At 37.4% G+C, this 18,626-nt stretch overlaps 1 protein-coding gene across 2 annotated transcripts in view; it reads left to right on the forward strand.

Annotated features, from left to right (window-relative positions):
• The window catches only part of lmo3 (LIM domain only 3), a 33,272-nt gene extending 19,517 nt beyond the window's left edge, over positions 1-13,755 (forward strand). For both annotated transcript variants that reach the window (XM_023349737.1, XM_005808135.2), the window contains exons 3-4: positions 9,897-10,022; positions 13,360-13,755. In XM_023349737.1, the coding sequence (XP_023205505.1) occupies positions 9,897-10,022; positions 13,360-13,465 (232 nt within the window). In that variant the 3' untranslated portion in view covers positions 13,466-13,755. The remainder of the gene's footprint in view (positions 1-9,896; positions 10,023-13,359) is intronic.
• Positions 13,756-18,626: the final 4,871 nt, after the last annotated feature.

Genomic DNA, 18,626 nt, shown 5'->3' on the forward strand with positions numbered 1-18,626 from the left:
TCACATAAATCCATACTAAACATGATGAGTTGTTTTTATAATGTATAGACTCAGAAATTACAAATGCCTTCAAACAACAGTCCAGGGATCCACTTACTGTATTTGACGCAGATTGACCCTCAGGAATGCAACGCCACACAATTCTTTGTAATGAATAGATGAGGTGGATCTTGGATAAGACAGCAGTGCTATAGGAGAAGTAAATCTATAAAATAATGGCTTTAGTGTCCTGAACATATTGAGCTGTTTAATAAAAACATTCCTGATGTGTTTCTTTTAATGACCACATTTCTCATGTTCTAAGAAATGTATAAATTGCAAATCAGTTATTCTTGCTAACTTTGAATCGCAGTCTCTGTAAGAAGTGTTGGCATTATTTCAGTAACCCTTGAAAAAGTGTTTTAAATTTATAAAAAACCCACAAGCTTCAGCTTCATCATGTCCCTACGTCTAATCAGCACAGGGTCGCTGCGTTGGCTTCTTTCCATCACGTTTGATATCATCTTTCCTTCCAGATTAACCTTTGTGACTTTAATAAGAGGGTCTTAATTGACATCAAAAGGACAGAAATTGTTGCTTAGGTGTACTGTTGAAGAAAAACATGAGCTCACCAAAAGGCAATTGTATCTGTTTTGTAAGTTTTAATTAAATTCAAGTGCAGTTTAAAGATTATTCAACCTTTTGCCACACACTCTTTTTTTGTATGTCCTGGAGGTCATTTCTATGCATATATTAATGGCTTACCTAACCTCTCCTCTCCTCATTCACAAGGATTTCCAGATTAGGTTTGGGCCTTGACTAATTTTTAATCTGCTACAGGGTACAGAAAAGAGAAAATGTTTTAGAGTATAGATCAAATTCTGACAAAAAGAGATGGATATTAGCACCTTTTAAAAAATTAGGCCTGAATGTAAAGCACAGAAATAGATAAGAGATCATATATAGCAAAAGTAAAACAAAATTAACCAAAAACAAAATTAACCAGATAAAGTAAGTTGAAGTTGTTAAAACTTAACTCTCAGTGATTAATGTGCTCCTGTAACAAAGACTCGTTTTCCAATCAGACAGAAGCACTAGACACTTTCTCTAAACTTGAATGAGTTCATCTTTCTAAGGAATGGCATCACAGTAACCAAGACAACATTCAGAAAGTCAGAATCAGGATGCAGATCTTTAATATCAGTAATTTCCTAACTAAAGTAAATTACTGCAATTTTATATTTTGTAGATTTGTTCTAAAGAAGTATGGGTTTTTTGTGGGATTTAAAAGGTTTCCTTCTGTAATTGTAAAAATTTAGATTGATTTCAATTAAATCTTTGAGGTTAAACTAGTGTGATGTACTGTGTAAATTTTTCAAATTTAAAAAACAGTACCGACAATATTTTCCTAAAAACCAGATTGTAAAGAATATAAGGGATGATTAATTTTGGTAACGGTTGATCTGAAACGACTTTCTCCCACACTTAGAGGTCAGCCGTTGCCTAATTCATTTCTAATTCCAGAATTTTGCACAGGAGAATCATCAGTTTTATTAGAAGGTATGTTGATGCTGCTGAGCTTAGATCATTGTTTTCTGGAATGGCTGTTTTTGCTTGAATGTTGTACTGGTTTTTAAATAATTATGCTGATGTGTTTTACAGGCCAACATTACCACTTTGGTCTTAACAGTCCAACAGACATTATTCAGAAGTTGTTGAGGTTTGTTGAGATTCAACCTCTGAAACCAAAGTTATGCTGCTATGCACTTTTTAGGGAGAAAAGGCTTTTTCCTGAAAGTCCTTCCAAACAACCCATGTCTTTGTCATATCCATTGAGTTTGAAATATAAATCAGTCTTTCATTCTTTTTTAAGACAAGTTTAGTCTGTAAAGCTTATCTTTCTTCCTTTTTTTCTAATTACTGTGGAAAACCCATTTTTCTCTTTAGTTTAACAGCTGTCTTTTCTAACTTTAATGAAAACATGAAGCAGGACTCCAGTTGTTGCACCTTGTTTCTTCAGTTTATTGCCATTAACATAGCATAATAATATGTCATGGCTGTTCAGCTGGACTTGCAGCTATCTTTTTCTTTTTTTAAGAATCAGAGTCATTTTCATGAGTATGTAATTCCAAGAAAAACTCTCCGTCCACTGCATGCAGACTTATTTTTCACACAAAGATGTACAAACCGGTGTATCCAAGCTGCTTTGTCTTTGTTGTTGGTGTCCAGAGTGCATCCAACGCTCCACCTGGTGGCAGTTAAAACAGGTTGCAGCTTGTCACAGTCAGATCCAAGTGGTTCAGGAAACTCACAACAGAAAATGACCGAATTAAATTCAAATGTGTGATTTCAAGCTTGACTTCTTTGTAATGCTTAAAAATCTAACAACAAACTATACATACATGACAGTCACTGGCATCCTTGTATACTTGTTCAATTGCTAACTTACACAAAACATAAATCAACCATGAGGCACATCGATGCAGTGCTGAAGTTAAACTGAGCATCAGAATAGGGAGGAAAGGAGATTAAGTCACTTTGAATGGTTGTCGGTGGCAGACAGAATGTCATAAACTACTCATCTGATTGGATTTTCACTCACAACCATCTGTCAGGTTCATAGAGAAGAATCTAAAAAAGAGAGAATATACGTTGACTTGTAGTTGTTGGGAATTAAAATGTGTTGTTTTGATGCTGGAAGAATGGACACACTGGTTTTAGATGATATAAGAGCATAAGTAGTTTCAATAAGTCTTTGTTACAGCCAAGGTTTGTGGAATATTATTTATGAATGGCAAACATTACAAAACCGATGGGTTTCAGCAGCAGAAGACCACACTGGGTGCCACATAGGAACAGGAAACCCAGGTTACAGTTCGCTGCTCCCCAAAGTTGGACAAGGAGAGGATCAGAAAAGTGTTTCCTTCTCTGCTGTGTCTCAATCTTCAGCTTCACGTTCAGATGGTAGGGCCAGAATTTGGAGTATATAAGAAAGAATCCTGCCCTGTGCCAATGGTTTAGGATGATGGTGATTGAGGAAGAGTTGTACCAGTCTGGCCATCATTTAATCGTCCTTAGAGTTGTTGCAAATGCAACCTGAACACCTGAAAATCTAAAAAGGTTTTAGTTTGAACAAAACTTCTTACTCCAAATAGGAACAGGAAGCTTTCTGCAGCAACAGTAAAAAGAGCTTGGCATTTTCTTTGCTTTTTGTTTTGTTTGATGTGCTTATGTCCCTCCGCAGTCATTGCTTGTTGAGAATGGGCGACATGTTTTGCCTGAAACACTCTGGGGCTGCAGGACTGCCACATATTTGGCTGTCACTTCCTTTCTGCATGCATGTGAGAGGATGATAACAGAAATCCTACTGTGTGACACACATCGAGGTGCAGTATCGGCTCCTCTCAGCCTCACAATCTTTGCCAAACACTGGTTTGGTCTGGTTTCACAGTTATCTGGTCCTAAACCAATATACTGACACACACAGAGAGCCAGTACGTGGTAACCAAGACAAAAATAAAGGAACACAACAATCCTCACGCTTAGTTTGGTATTGTGACATGAGAGAGGTTAAAACAGCTGCATCCTAACTATTTATGCATCACTCCATTTTCTATGCCCAACATATCCTGCTCAGTGTGAAGGGGTGTGGGGTATACAGTGTACTGGCTCCCAGTCCATCGCATGGGTAACTCAAAGATATATGGACCTAGCAACCTGAAATGCCTTGTCTCTCCAATGTACCTCTTTCAAGGCTTTGTGTGTTTTTAAACAAATAATAAGGATTTGACACAAGAAAAACAGTTAAACCCTAATCCTAAAGAAATTAACATATTTGATTGGGAGACTGAAGTAGACAAACACTCATGTAAGGTCACCAACAGGAGGCAGCATAGCAGAAGGAATATAGTCCAACGACATTACGCTAAAACAATAGCAATGTTGAGAACTACAGCAAAACAAATTTAAGACAGACTAGGACTGATTATGAAGATGTTAACACTGTCTGACATTTGAGAGAGTCGGTGTTGGAATGACATGTTAATGGAATCAGCATTGTTGAAACTCCCGGAGCAGCGACCATTTTTACAGTTTGATCCTGAACTCTGTCACTGAATGTCTGTTGGCCTTATTTGTTAATTTAAGAAGACTGGATGAAGCCATTGAAGTCAAATTAAATTCTATTAAACTCAAGTTATTTTTATTGCACCAATTTACAAAGCATCATCTCAAGGCACTTTATAGCAAAGTCAATTTCATCCAGTCATACATGCAAACATTGCAGTCAAGTTTAATTGAACCAGTTATCTTTGCCTAAACTCATCCAAACCCTACATATGTCCCTTCTTATTTATTCCTGTTCATATCTGTGTGGTGATTGAAAAACATACCTCAGAGAAAATCTTTAAGCATAATTCATACCTCCTGATCTGATCTACTGCCCAGGTGACATGATTTTCATCATCTGAACTTGTCTACTAGGGTCCGCTCAAAGTCTCTCTGAATGTCTATGACCAATCCTTTTGATTTGTGTGTGTGGGTGTGCGGGGGTGTGTTGGGGTGTGTGTGCGGGTGTGGGTGTGTTGGGGTGTGTGTGCGGGTGTGGGTGTGTGTGGGGGTGTGTTGGGGTGTGTGCGGGGGTGTGCAGGTGTGTATGTGGATGAAGTGTTACTTTAGTTGAAGTGGGCAGCTTCAGCCAGGCCTTCATTAGTATTCCTGGTTAATGAAGCAAAATGGCGATGAGGTTCAGGAACAAATGAGCAAAAAACACGTCTCAGCCTGGGAGAGTGGCTGACTGGAGCTGCTGCAACATGGCGTGCATATGGGGCAGGGCAGAATGTAAAAAACAGTATGTTAAAATCCTGATTGGTTGATGTCAGTACTGCTTACAGCTGCTTATATTGATGGTATTGGAGGGGTTATGAGGCCTGAGCTGAACCCCTGAATGACTTCTGAATTAGTGGGCAGTGTGGTGGAACAGTGAGACCCTGTTTTACACCCACCCACTGCTATCCAGCTGCTCTGTTACCTGCCAGGTCTTTGCAGTGAGCGGTGCTGACCGATATCTTTAGCTTGGACTTGAAAAGAAAATACTATGGTAGAAGTTTTCCCTAGCCAATAATCCACAGTAAGTAGTAAAGATAAACATCTGCACTTTTGCATGAAAGTACTGGCGCATCTCACACCATGGTAATTCTGGTATGCGCTCATCTTCTTTCTAATATTGTTAACAGGGAATCCTCACTTTAAGTCATTTGCAAAATCAGCTTTTTCAAACCAGCAGCATGATTGATGAAAATGGTCCTTTGACAGGTTGCACTGAGGTGATGAGAGGTCCCAGTCCTGAGTATAACATGTGGAATAAAAGGGTTCCCTGTGTCACTGTTAGAACCTTCCCATTGGCTTGGCTTTTCTTTTGAAACACCAAGCCAACATTACCACCTCTGAAATGTTGGTAATGTTTTGTTGTTTTTTTTTAGTGCCAGTTATGAAAGATTTTCAGTTTGCACATGGGGACATGTAGGCAGGCTACTTCGCCATATTTCATTCCTGATATGCTGAAAATGTAGAAAAGATACAAAAAAGATCTAAAAAAAACCCAAAAAACATAAATGTAACTGTTTTTGTCTTTTTGCATTGTGTTTTTGATTTCTACATGAAGAAGCCTTTAAATATCCTGGTAACAAAGATGAAAACTGCAAGGAATGTGACAAGATGAAAAAAATCTTTCTTGTGATTTTCTGCTAATTTTACACTTTACAAGTCACTCAAGTAAACAGTGACTTGAGTGACTGTGTCAATTCCTCTGTCTCATTTCCTCAGACACAGAATATATTTACCCTTTTGGATTAAAATCTTGAATTAGGGACAATAACTAGCTAACTAGAAGTAGCAGAAGTAGCCATAAACAAGTTGGAGTCACTTGGGGAGAAACCTTCAAACTGATATTTAAGTGGAACATTTCACAGCTGTGCTGCCTTTGTGTGTATATTCTCACATGAGCGAGTTTCACTAAAACAGGAAAAATAATTGATGTAGTTCCCTATATTATCACCTTCTTCTCATAATGGATCCCATAATGGATCCCATAATTCCTTGTTAGGACAGATTGGTGTTTGGGTGTAGATGAGGTCTGGTGGATCTGGCAGCCTCATAAGAGAGGGCACTCAAGGAGGAAAATCTTATCCCAGTGACAATTCCCATGTCACGCCTGTGGTAATTGAAATAACTTTGACTCTTGAGTTGTTTAATCATTGACAATCTCATGGATGGTGGAGAGGGACTAATTACATCTGCTCCTCCCCCCTCCCCAGCTTCCCTTATGACTATCTGGTCAAATTGACTTCTTAGATCAAATTCTAATATAATGCTGCTCATATCTGTTCTTCTATGTTGCTTCTGGATCTTTTTACAGATGGACAGGCTAAGCCTTCTCTGCTTTCCATGTAGAACACCAGCATTGTTACAAGCATGGTTAATAACACAACAGTTCCATTAAAAAAGCCGATGAGAGATGTGACAAATCATTTGTCTGTTATTAACCCTGAGTCTGTAATTATGCAAATTGCCATAGATTTTCCCTTGATGCTTTAAAGTGTGATCTGGGGCTTGTTCTCTGTGTGCTGGGCAGACGGGAGAATGGTCATGCATTACTGAACTTGCCACATTCATCATGTTGACTGATGGCACAGGGAGTCAGTCCCCGGGTCCTGGTGGTTAATGTAGTGGGTAATTAACTGTCATTTGCCTAGTAATAGGACGATGATCAATGGTTTGTGAGGAAACAAATTCTAATGCAGAAGCTGATGAATGCATGCTGAGGCTGGAGCAATTTATGTGGCAGGAAAGACAGGAGGTGAGGGCTGGGCAAAAGAAACGGAGCAAGCATCTTCCAGATCTTCTTCTTTCTCCAGCTTCTGCTTCTGTCTGAGCAGTTCACGCCTAAAAGTCTTTACTGATTGGCCCTTTTTGTTAGAGATTGTCCAATAATCTGTTGTTGTTTCTTATTTTACTAAATCACAATGATTAATATGTATTCTGTTTTCAAATCAACATGCTGAAGGTAAATAAATGCAGATTGTGATGCTGCACGTCAGACATAGAAGCAGGTCAGTCCATGGGCAGCTGTGGTTCACTGGGAAGAGTCATCTGGTAATGTGAAGGTTGTGGGTTTGATTCCAGCTTCCCTGTATGAACAAGACACAAAACCTAGAGTGGCTTTGTTAGTGAGTTTGGTGAATGTGCTTCCAAATCTAAAAGAGCTTTGAACGGTCAGTAGGTATGAATAGAGAATGGCCCAGAAGGCATTGTGCATTACAGCTTCATTTGCCACTGGCGTGTGTCGCTTCAGAAACCCTCAATTTTATCTCAGCTTCGTCAAGCTGTTTTGTCAATTACATAAGAGATTTTAACTACGAGGAATCACCACTGCTCCTTTCTGGTAGGAAAGTCCTAAACTGTGGATGTTACTAAGCAACACACTGCAGAGTCCCTCAGTACTGATCTAGGGGAAGTTGGGCCACCTGTGGTCCAGCACACCTGAACTGAATAACTGAATGACCTCCTTTTATATTTTATTTTATTTTACTTTTGATATAAATGTGTGTTTAAGGGTTGAAATATTTTAGCTTTGTTTGCTGGTGGGTCAGCATGCATTAAAGGAGTGTCTTGCACTGCCTGTTTGTCCAGTTGTAATAAATTTGACCACCTCTTGTTCTCAGAGTTCATTGCATAGTATATTGAATAAAAATCTACAATTTATACAAGTACATAAGTTATATTTTTACCTGTTAATTTTTACCATTGAACTATTGAATTACTTTTGCCAACCACCCCTGTCTAAAGATTTGTCCCATATTGTGTTGAATTTTGCTAACAATGATAATTGTGTCTGGATTTCTGAAGGTGAAATCCATCTCCTCTCCAGCCTCTGGGTTACATGCTCTCTGGAGGTTAATAACCAGCCCTGACTATACCACACCCTGAGATCATTTATCAGATCGTGTTCTCTACAGGCTCTTAGAGCTGCATGCAGTTTTGTCATTTTAACACAGGCTGTGAAAAGAGCCTCAAGAACTTTGCTTAATAGCTTATTTTGCTTTATGATTTTGTTGTCTGGCTGCTAGATCCAGGTTGCTGTTTAGTACGGGCCAATACTCATGAATGTTCACATTTTGCATGGAGCAGTGAAAGCAATGTTCCATCTTCTTCTACGTGTGGTGCCAGCTGTAGCTCACAAGCTTAAAAAATAAAATATAATAATAATAATAATAATAATAATAATAATAATAATAATAATAATAATAATAATAATAATAATAATAATAATAATAATAGGATTCCATTTGGTGTGTTGTGCTCTGTGAATAAAAATCATGTTTAATTGTGGCTTAAAACATAAGATAATTTAAAATGATGTAAGATATTTTTAATTGTTTCTAACTAAAGTTTTAATGTATGCCAGTTTTGAGTGGTGCATTTATTGTTTTGAAATTTTGAAAAAAAAAGAGACACTTTTGAAAATGTGTTTTTACAGCTATTATTATGAAGAAAATATGAACTGTGGGAAAAGCCTGTTGAATATTTTAGGAAGGACTGCTTCAGCATCAATTAACACAAGCTACGGTTAATTGTTTTTAGTCTAGAAGTTACCAGAAAATCACCAAGTTACAGTACGTCTGGAGATATTCACACTTTTCTTCAGTTTATTATGTTGCAACCATATTCAAACTATTATCCATCCATCCATCCATCATGTGAACACATTTATCCTGCAGTTGTGAGAGCTGTTGTATATCTCCAGTGGTCTATTCCAAATTGTATTAAATTAATCTCTTTATTTAAAATTCTACTCTCAAATACTCCAGTGTGACAGTGTGGATTTTTTGAATGTTTTGCAAATTTATTAAAAATAGAAAATCAAGAAATCACATTTATGAACATATTATTAGCCTTTGCTTAATACTGTGTTGATCCACCTTTGGCAGTTCAGTTCTTTTTGAATCTGATGCCAGCAGCTCAGCTCACCTCTGTTTAGGGCAGTTTGCTCCGTTCTTCTCTGCAGTTCTTCTGCAGCTCCATGAGGCTGGATGGACGGTGTCTGTCAGCTGTCTTCAGATCTCTTCAGAGATTTTCAGTCAGATCCCAGTCTGGACTCTGGCCTGGCCTTCCAGGATGTCCACAGAGAGGTTCTGAAGCCTCTCCTTTGGGTTGTTGTCCTGCTGAACTAATGAAGCGTCGCTCTAGTCTGAGGTCAAGACGCTTTGCAGCAGGTTTTCATTCAGGATGTCTCCATTGCTGCATTCATCTTTCTTTCCATTCTGACTAACACGTCCTGTTGTTCTGTAAACTGTGAGACCTTATAGAGACAGGTGTGAATCTTTACAGGTTAAGTTCAATCAACTGAATTTCCCACAGTTGGATTCAATTTAAACTGTAGGAACATCTCAGGAATGATCAGTGAAATTGGCTCAATTTTTTAGCTTTGTGGTAAAGACTGTAAATATTTACATAAATGTTATTTTTTCTGTTTTCCACTTTTAGTAAATTTGCAAAAGACTGAAAATGATTTTTTTTCTTGAAATTGTCATGATGGATCATTTGTATGTAGAAATGTGAGAAAAGAGATTCATTCATTACAATTGAGGCTGTTACATAACAAAATGTGAAAAAAGTGAAACGCTGTGCAGACGTTCCAGATGTATGTTGATTGATAATTCAACAATCATTATAAGTGATCGTTTAGTTCATTCTAATTGATCTTATGATGAATTCAGTTTTTTCCAAATGATTTGTAAGCTTTGAAACTTGTCTGAGACTGTTCTTTCCACCTTGGAATAATTAAGACATTTCTAATGTTTACTGCGTTTTAGTATTATTTTGGACTCAGTCATATCTTGTTTGTGTTTGTGGTTCAGGTTGTTTGGTGTAACAGGAAACTGCGCAGCCTGCAGCAAGCTGATTCCAGCCTTCGAGATGGTAATGAGGGCAAAAGAAAATGTCTATCACCTGGACTGCTTTGCATGCCAGCTCTGCAATCAAAGGTAAGTTGCTGCATGGAGTGTGTTGCTCCCACCGATCCTCACATGCTGATAGAGGCGAGGAAGAACTGGGGCACCAATGAATAAACCAGCAGAGCAGATCAAATTAATTCATTCATTTTTTTTTTATTACCAGAGATTCTCTCTACAATAACATCATCTGATGACAAATTATTTCAATTACATTTGAACCGTTCATTCTTACAGTTCTTATTTGCTCGCAGTGTTTAGAAGGACAGGAAGAATGAAACATGTATTTTATTTCTAAATCAACATCTGTGATGTCATCAGTGAGGGCCGGATTGTGTTGATGGATTTTCACATTTGGATGGATTTTTGGCTCTGAGCCAAACGTCAAAGAGTTGCTTCTGGGAGGTGTGTGTCTGTTTGGGATCATTTAAGACTGATATCTTTTGAAATATTATTGCCAGAAATGTACTGATATTAATGAATCTAAGGCGTTGAACCAGGATCATAGAGAGAAAAGGTTTGTTCAAGGGAAGGCCGTCATTTAGAAACGAGACATTCACTGTTTAATATTCTTGATTTGATGTGGTTTATTTATTTGAAAGGGGATAAAGGAACAGTGTAATTTAATAAAAGCTGTGATAGTTCATGAGTTTAAAAAGCCAGAATTAGCCAAAAGGCAATTTTTTTTTACCTGTACTCCCTAGGTAACGATTTTATAAAAGTAATATGAGTGTGTCAGACACACTGTTGGTAAGGACCTAAGACTGGACTCAACAGAACCTGACACATCAAGAAGACAAGAAATCAATACTGCTAAGAAAACAGAAACCATAGAATATAAACAATATGATATGACAGACCCAGTTTCTTTAGTGTTGACAGGTATTTGAATGAACATGTCAGTTTTTCACATGTGTAATTGAAACCTTATGTTGTTAATTATCTGATTTCGTCAACTCTTCTTCCACCAGTCAAGCATTGCATAAGAATGTTAACATTTATTTATTAGCAGTTAATGCTATCATGCTTCCCTTTGCTGGCACCCTGTGGAGGAAACATTTTCAGATAAACCAGCTTCAAAAAGAAGAGAAAATGAAAAGCTTCAACAATTATGTTTCATTTCTTGTGCAGAAGAGACCCAATTTTCTCTTCCTTTTCCCCTCTTTGTTCATAACATTAGGATGGATGACTCATATTTGTTAAAAATATAATGTATAGTGGACTTATCTGTCACTTTATTATATGTGCTACTTTTGTCTTTAAATTATCCAGAATCTGAGCATCCTCTACCTTAGCATTAAAAGTTGAACTCCTGCATTCTTAAATCCAAACACAGAGAGCATATTGAGGCGATAGAGGACAGGGTGGAGGCGCCAGATATGAGGATCCGTCCTGTAAGCAGTTAGCCACAGATCAGCCCTGGGGACAGCTAATCGATGAAGCTGTCGCCCAGCCTCATCATCCAGCCCTTTTTCCCCCTGAAGAACCGGAGGCCACAGAAGAGCTGGAGGGTCAAGGTCAGTGTAGATGGTGGCACAGGAAACCCAGGTGGGTGACAGCAGAAGGGAAAGGTCAGGAAAAACTTCACATTGGACAACTTGGATCCTCACACTAATTCTGTTGAACAGAATCAAACCTATGCTGTTTGTCAGGAATTAGGAATGCTGGGGGTTTTAAAGAAGAAAAGGTAAACAATAGCAAGTAAAATAAGAAAGAATATATTTTAAACTGTGACATATGTACAGATAGATTTTAAAGCTTGTCATTGTCATTCAGCTGTTAAACATTCCATGGTTGGAATGATGTTGTCCATACACTAGTCTTGTGGGGGAAAATATTGATTGCCAAACAGTGTCAGGTAAAAATCACTGTCAGGTTTATTAATGTGATATGAGAGTCACAAGATCAGACATTGATGAGTAAAAGCTTTTGATAAAGAAGGCACCAAGATACAAATAATAAATGGATGGAAAACAAAAACCCTCTGCTTCTACCTATCAGATTGAAAAAGGTCTGTTCAACACTCCTTTGGTTCTCAGATTGTTTTTACTTATGTGGAAACTAAGCATCCTTCTGTCTCTTGACCACTGGGTGAGAGAAGTTCTCTACTGGAAAACTTTGACTTTCACTCATCGGCTCTGCCGACAAAATTATGGAGACCTGGAAACATTTTCTGTCTTTAGTAGGCACTATCACTTTGCTCCCTAATACAGAGGAAAACTAGACTATCTGTGGGCCATTTTATCCTATGTATTCATTTATGATTTATATATTTTGATTATTATAAATTTTCCATCATTTTTAGTATTTGTTTATTTTTATTGAGTATTATTATTCCTTCATTTATTTACTGTTGATTTTTCTTTTGTCATTTCCTGTCTCATCTAGAACATGTGTGGGTGTTTTGGTGTATGTAGTGTTGGTGTGTGTGTAGTTCCAGGGGCTGGATCTCTAATTGTTAGTCTTGTGCTTGGACCCGGATCATGGTGTGTTCCGGGTGGGCTGGGTTTATAGAGAAACCAGCTTCATTTTTTTTCTCTCTGCATCTCTTATTTGTGATCACTGTGTTTTTATTGTCCTAATGATTAATAATGAATGTCAAGCTGTTAAAATTCAATAAAGAAAATTGGAATAAAAATGGTTTAGACCCTAGAATGTTCAGCAGACATTTTATTTAAAGTTTTTAGCTCTAATGTTTATCAGATTTCATCCGATTTTTGTGAAATCCTGAATGATAAAATCTGTGCACACAAAAACCAGTTTTTTTCCTCAGGAGAGCTTATAGAGAAAACGATTTCAGGGATGCATCAGGGGGATAAATGTATATCATCAAGGTTTTAAAGCCTTCATCATTTCCTGGAACGTCCTGCACATTGTAGGTTTGTGCATAGCAAAGATGTCTAACCTTAGACTGAAAGGTCTTTACTATTACAATTAATTAAATAAAAGTCATAATTTATGGACATCGCAATCATTTAAAACTGGCGCAATCATTAGAGATATTCAGAATAATAAAATAATGAGAGAAATAAATTCAACTCTTGTTCCCTCCGAAATAGAAGTGCTCATTTCTCTGCCTTGCTCGGCTGTGAGCCTGACTACAACCAAAAACTCCCTGCAAGCTGGAATTAGAACTAACAGTCTGACTGAGCTGCAGAGAGAAAGAAGTAAAAATGTCACATATGAAAGGTAGCATAATGCTACCAGTCATACACAGTGATTACAATCAAGGTCACAATAGTTGAGGCTGAGTTAGCACCAGACTCAGCTGGCTAATGTAGCAGTAAGTCAGGCCCACTGTGGAACGTTAATGACGGGACTCATGCTTTGGTGATCATCTAAGTGCCACCTGTCCTCTGCTTCTCTGCAGGTTTTGTGTGGGAGACAAATTTTTCCTGAAGAACAACATGATTCTCTGCCAGACTGATTATGAGGAGGGGCTGATGAAGGAGGGCTATGCTCCACAAGTCCGCTGATTGTCCAATCAGAAGAGGAGGAAGAGCAGAAGTGAAATGAAGAGACTGAAGGAGAGCATGCAATCACACAACAAAATGCACTATTGCCTCCTGTCCAGGTTCTGTACCCAACATGTACATAAACTGGGACTTACTCTACTGTACAGAATGGCCACAAAGACAATGTGGCAAAAAAAAAAAAAAAAAAAAAAGGCTGGTGTAAATTCACATATTTGTATATTTCATTATTTCTCTCTGACGGATGCTGGCTCTCTTTACCTGACAAAGAATAAACTAACTTTGCCCTGAGAGTGATCGCTAACCAAATTCTGTTCCTGGTTCAAAGTTCACTGGTTTCATTGTACTCAGTAACAGACAGCATCCCGCCTGACTGTAGGATCCAAACACTTAAACTTGACACAAGATTAGTTTATGTAAACCTGAATCACAGCTATTTATTTTTAAAAACTTCACGACTAAGCAGGTAAAAGGTCCCCTGCTCTCATTACACTCTTTGTGGTTCATACACTGCGATCTTTTAATAAGTTTAAAAACTGACCTTTTCATCCTGCTCCTGTCTCAGGCTGCTGTCTGTAATCCTGTCCTAAGAAAGTTCAACTCAAATTTTTACTAGCTGTCAAGTATTGTTTTGGTAATATTCTGAAAACATTGAATACAGTACCTATTGAAAACTTTTCACTCCTTTAAATGTGTTACCCTTTTACTATTCTTACAAATCAGTCATTATAAATAAAAAAAATAAATCCTCCGATGTCAAAGTCAAAACGGATTTCTGCAAATAACATAACTAAAAACACCAGCAAATATACAGTGCAAGAGCATTTATACTCTCAAAAAAGTGAAACATGGCAGTTGTTCACATTATGTTAATATTTAATTTCAAGTGCCTATAGGCACTGAGCTAATGTGGCTTGTTCCTAATTTATACTGCGTCTGGTTCAGTGAATACACACCCATCACAGGCAGTTACACTGCGTCCGGACAACCAAAATCAAAACAGATTCTGTTTTTGCCGGATGCCACAGTAAGTCAAGTCAGTCTTCAAAAATCACAACAGGAAGCTGAACTAGTACAGCATCCGCATCTTCAAAATAATTCACAAACACAGACTATTCGCTGTCGTTATAATATCTTTGAAATAGCTATATTAATGAAAAATATCGGTATAGATAAAAACGTTTTTAATGCCTTTGGGATTCTCCTTCAGGTAAATTGTTATTTCTGTCTCGTTTGAGTTTACAGTGGATGCAAACACTGTAAAAACACTAAAAACATGCAATAAAAAATTTTTTAAATATCATGCAAAAAATTAAAAACACACACACACGTCATCACAACCATACTCTCAAAATCTCCACAACAGACTCCTCCACTCACATTTACAAGTGAACAGGTTCATGACATTGTTTGTCATGCTTGAAAACGTAAGAAAGTTAAATCATCAAGAAAGGAATGTGACACCAGGTTACCATGACTATTCTGACTGTTGGTTCTTCACCAGTCAGAGCTTTCTGGAAGTTCCAATGACAAAGAAACTACTGAAGAAAAGTTAGATTAAGGCTGGACTAGAGTTTGCCAAAAGACATGAGGGAGACTCCATGGCCAAATGGAAGAAAGTTCTTTAGTCACTAATCACTACAAACACACAATCCCCACTGTGACGCACGGTGGTGGGAGAATCATGCTGTGGGGATGCTTCTTGGTAACAGACCTGGCTCATTGTAAAGGTAGAAGGTAAATGTTCTGAAGATAAAAGGGGGATATTGTAAAAAGGCTCAGTCAAAGCCCAGATGTGTCCCATAGAAAACTCGTAGCAGGTGTTTAAACAAGCTGACAGCTGGATCAGTTTATCTGGAAGAATGGAGGATAAGTGCAGCCTGAGAGCGATCCACACAGAGAGCCAGCTGATAAATACACACTGAAAGGGTGAATATTAATGCAATCACTTCTTCTGTTGTATCATTTTATGTAGCTGTCAGAAATCACTTTTCACTTTGACATTAAAGCCTTTTTGTATTTTTGGTCAATTTGTAAAAGCAGTAAAAGGGTAAAACATCTAAAACGTAGCATTAAAGGAAGAAGGGTTGAGTTTGTTATAATTCATTTCAATAGTTTCTGTGATTTTCCACCTTCTCCCTTTTCATCAACGACAGATTTAGTAACTGATTGGTAAAGAAACTTAAGCATTTAACGTTTTAACAGTCAAATATGTTTACAGAAGAAGACAAAGCAAAGCATTGTGTTCATTAAATCTATACAATTATCACTGTGTCTATGTGTTCATGGCCTCTGGGTGTAGGTGTTAATAACCAGATGTTTACAAGTTGGTCAAAAACTTTACTAATGGGTCAAGTGTTTTGAAGCCAACAGTTGTCAGCAACAGATAAGAAAAATGAGAAGGAATAGAGTGGAGTTATTGAGTACCAGAGGAAAAACCTTTAGAAAATCACTGGTCTGTGTTTTTAGAACAGCCTGGATTTGGAAATGGACTCCATAGAGATGATTTTTGTGTTTATCAAAACCTTTTCTCTCACACTAAATTAAGCTGACATAAACCTTATGGAGACCTTTGAACACATTGTACAATGAAAGACTCACCTTTGAAGGGCTGACTGCTTTTTATATGTCATTTATTTTAAAAAGCCTTCTGTGCATCTGTTGCTCAAAAAGGTGTTGTTGTTCATTGTCAAAATATTTAGACCTCTTCCCTTTCAGATGCGTGTGACATGTTCACCACAAGATTCATGTCAATTAACTTAGCTTCTCTCTGCAGAGGAACATTCACCTTAACAACCAACACTTGTCAAATAGTCAAAGCAGTGGAGGCCATTCCAGCTTCCAGAACATCAAACTTCATTTCAACATGTTAGCATGTCAGTCTGTGGTTGTACATTAAAAATATAACTCATTTTTGCTTTTCCTTTTTCTTTTTTTTTTTTTTTACAGTTCTTTTAAGGGAGATCCAACAGTAGCAGCCAATTAACAGTAGCCAATCAGCAGCAGTTGACTAGCTGCTGCTGATTGGCTGTTTTGCTGCAGCTCCTAACATCAGCAGCTCTGTCCTCTGGCTCATCTCTGAGCTCTGGGACAGACACAGTTTTTTAGAAATAAGTAGACCTGCTGTTTAGTGGGTTCTAGCACCAGTTAAGTTCTAGGAACATAATTACCTGCACCTGATGAAGTTTGACAGAGCTTACCCTAAAACTCCAGAGTGTCTGATCACACTAGAACTGCTCCCATTATAACCTCTGCTGCCTGTAAATCCAGTCATTTGCATTCCCATGGCTGATTTGTTGTGTGTGACATTACACCCAAACTGGACTGGTCCTTACTGCTACTTAACTCAGTTCTAACCTGCTGACTGTAACTTGATCTTTGTTTCAAACAGTACATGAGGAACAAATCGCTACTGCTCTAGTCTGATTGGTGTTTTACTGTCAACTTGTTGAAAGTAATTCTTAAATTGTATTAAGAGCAAAATACCCAAGCTAATTAAGCTAATTGAATTTCTTTGTGTTCCACACAAAGAGGAGAGGGAAAGTGTTTGATCTATTTAATGCTATTGAAAGCTTTTTGTTATTTCTTAATTGGAGATCTAATTAAAGAAACTAACTGAGCCATAGGATGAGTTCTCTTTTGTCCAAGCTGTGTGTTATTGCTTGATAGAAGATTTGTCAGTTTAATCCTCTCAGTTTCGCACAACTGGAATTTTTTTCCACTTGACTGACCGATATTAATGTCTACTGAACATAATGGTTTTCTCTGCAATCAGGTTCATAATTTATGTGTTGACCAAGAATTGCCATTGAAAGGTTTTTATAAATAAAAATACTTACAAAGCTATACTACAAAGTATTTGTAGTGGTCAATATGATACAGAATTTAAATTTAGCACATCTAAAAACAAGATAACTGACAATCTTGCAAATTAAAGGGTGGAGAAAACTTAGAGAATGTGAAGTAGAAAAATTTATAAATTTGTTTTGTAGAGGAAAAAAAAGATTTGGAAAAGGAAAATGTTCAGACATCCAAACAAGAAAATATGATATTATAGTGTTGGTCATGGTAAAGAAAAACTCTTTGATAATGTTAAATTAGCCTTGCCTGCTGGAGCCCACTAAAAGGCTGACAGTTTACAGAAGCACTTAGAAAAGCCATTAGCAGCAAGTTACACATCATTAGCAGTATCATTCATGTTCCAGTTGACCCTGAAGTCTGTGTTGGCTCCACAGACTCCCTGCTCCCCTTCCAGGGGAAAAACACAAACCAATGCTGAGATTCATCTTGGTGCTTTCAAAGAGATGGGAGTAATGTTCCTGAATACTACAGCTGTCTGAACGGCTGAATAAAAACCAGCAATGTTCCAGTAATAACGAGTAAATCATCCATGCACAAGACTGTAGAGGAGTTCTGATTAACCAGTTCAATGATACTCTGATCAAACTAACTGTGGCTGAAGTTCAGCTAACTGTCCAATAACCTGCTGTTCAGCTGGAGAAAACCAAACGCTTCAGAAATCGAGATGCTCAGAACTGACCTGATCGAACAATTATAAATAGACATAAATTATTTCTTTTTGTAATCATTTATTTCTATCATTTCTTTTTCTCTGGACATGTTAACTGAAAACACAGGATGTGCTGTTTTAATAGCCATGCATACTTTTATTCGTGGATCTGTGTTTTATTAGAGGTTTTGATCCAAATTATTAGTTTAATGAATAATTGCCCAAATCAATTATTTATATTCATAGCCATTATTCATTATCTGTAATCTGTAATCATCAAAATTAAAGGCTTGAAATATTTCACTCTATTGTAAACAAGTTTCACTTTCTGAAATGAGAGACAAAAAAATATAGAACTTTTTCAATATATTCTAATTTATTGAGGTTTTTGTTTCTTGTGGGGTTCACTACCTGAGTGAAGATGGATCACCAATCAAATCTAATAAAATATGTTAGATTTGAAACCTTATGAATGTGATGTTTGGAGCTGCATCCGGACAGAGGAGAAGTTGTCCAACTTCTGACTCAGCGTGGGTTTGTATATAGGAGTCTTTTGTTTTTAAAGATTGCTTGGCGGCAATCATCTCTGCTTATCAAGCTTTCTTCACAGTTAGTCTCACAGGACTGTGGAAGAATTTGGGAACACTCTTTCTA

Source organism: Xiphophorus maculatus, chromosome 17 (genome assembly GCF_002775205.1).
Source record: "Xiphophorus maculatus strain JP 163 A chromosome 17, X_maculatus-5.0-male, whole genome shotgun sequence".
Taxonomy (NCBI): domain Eukaryota; kingdom Metazoa; phylum Chordata; class Actinopteri; order Cyprinodontiformes; family Poeciliidae; genus Xiphophorus; species Xiphophorus maculatus.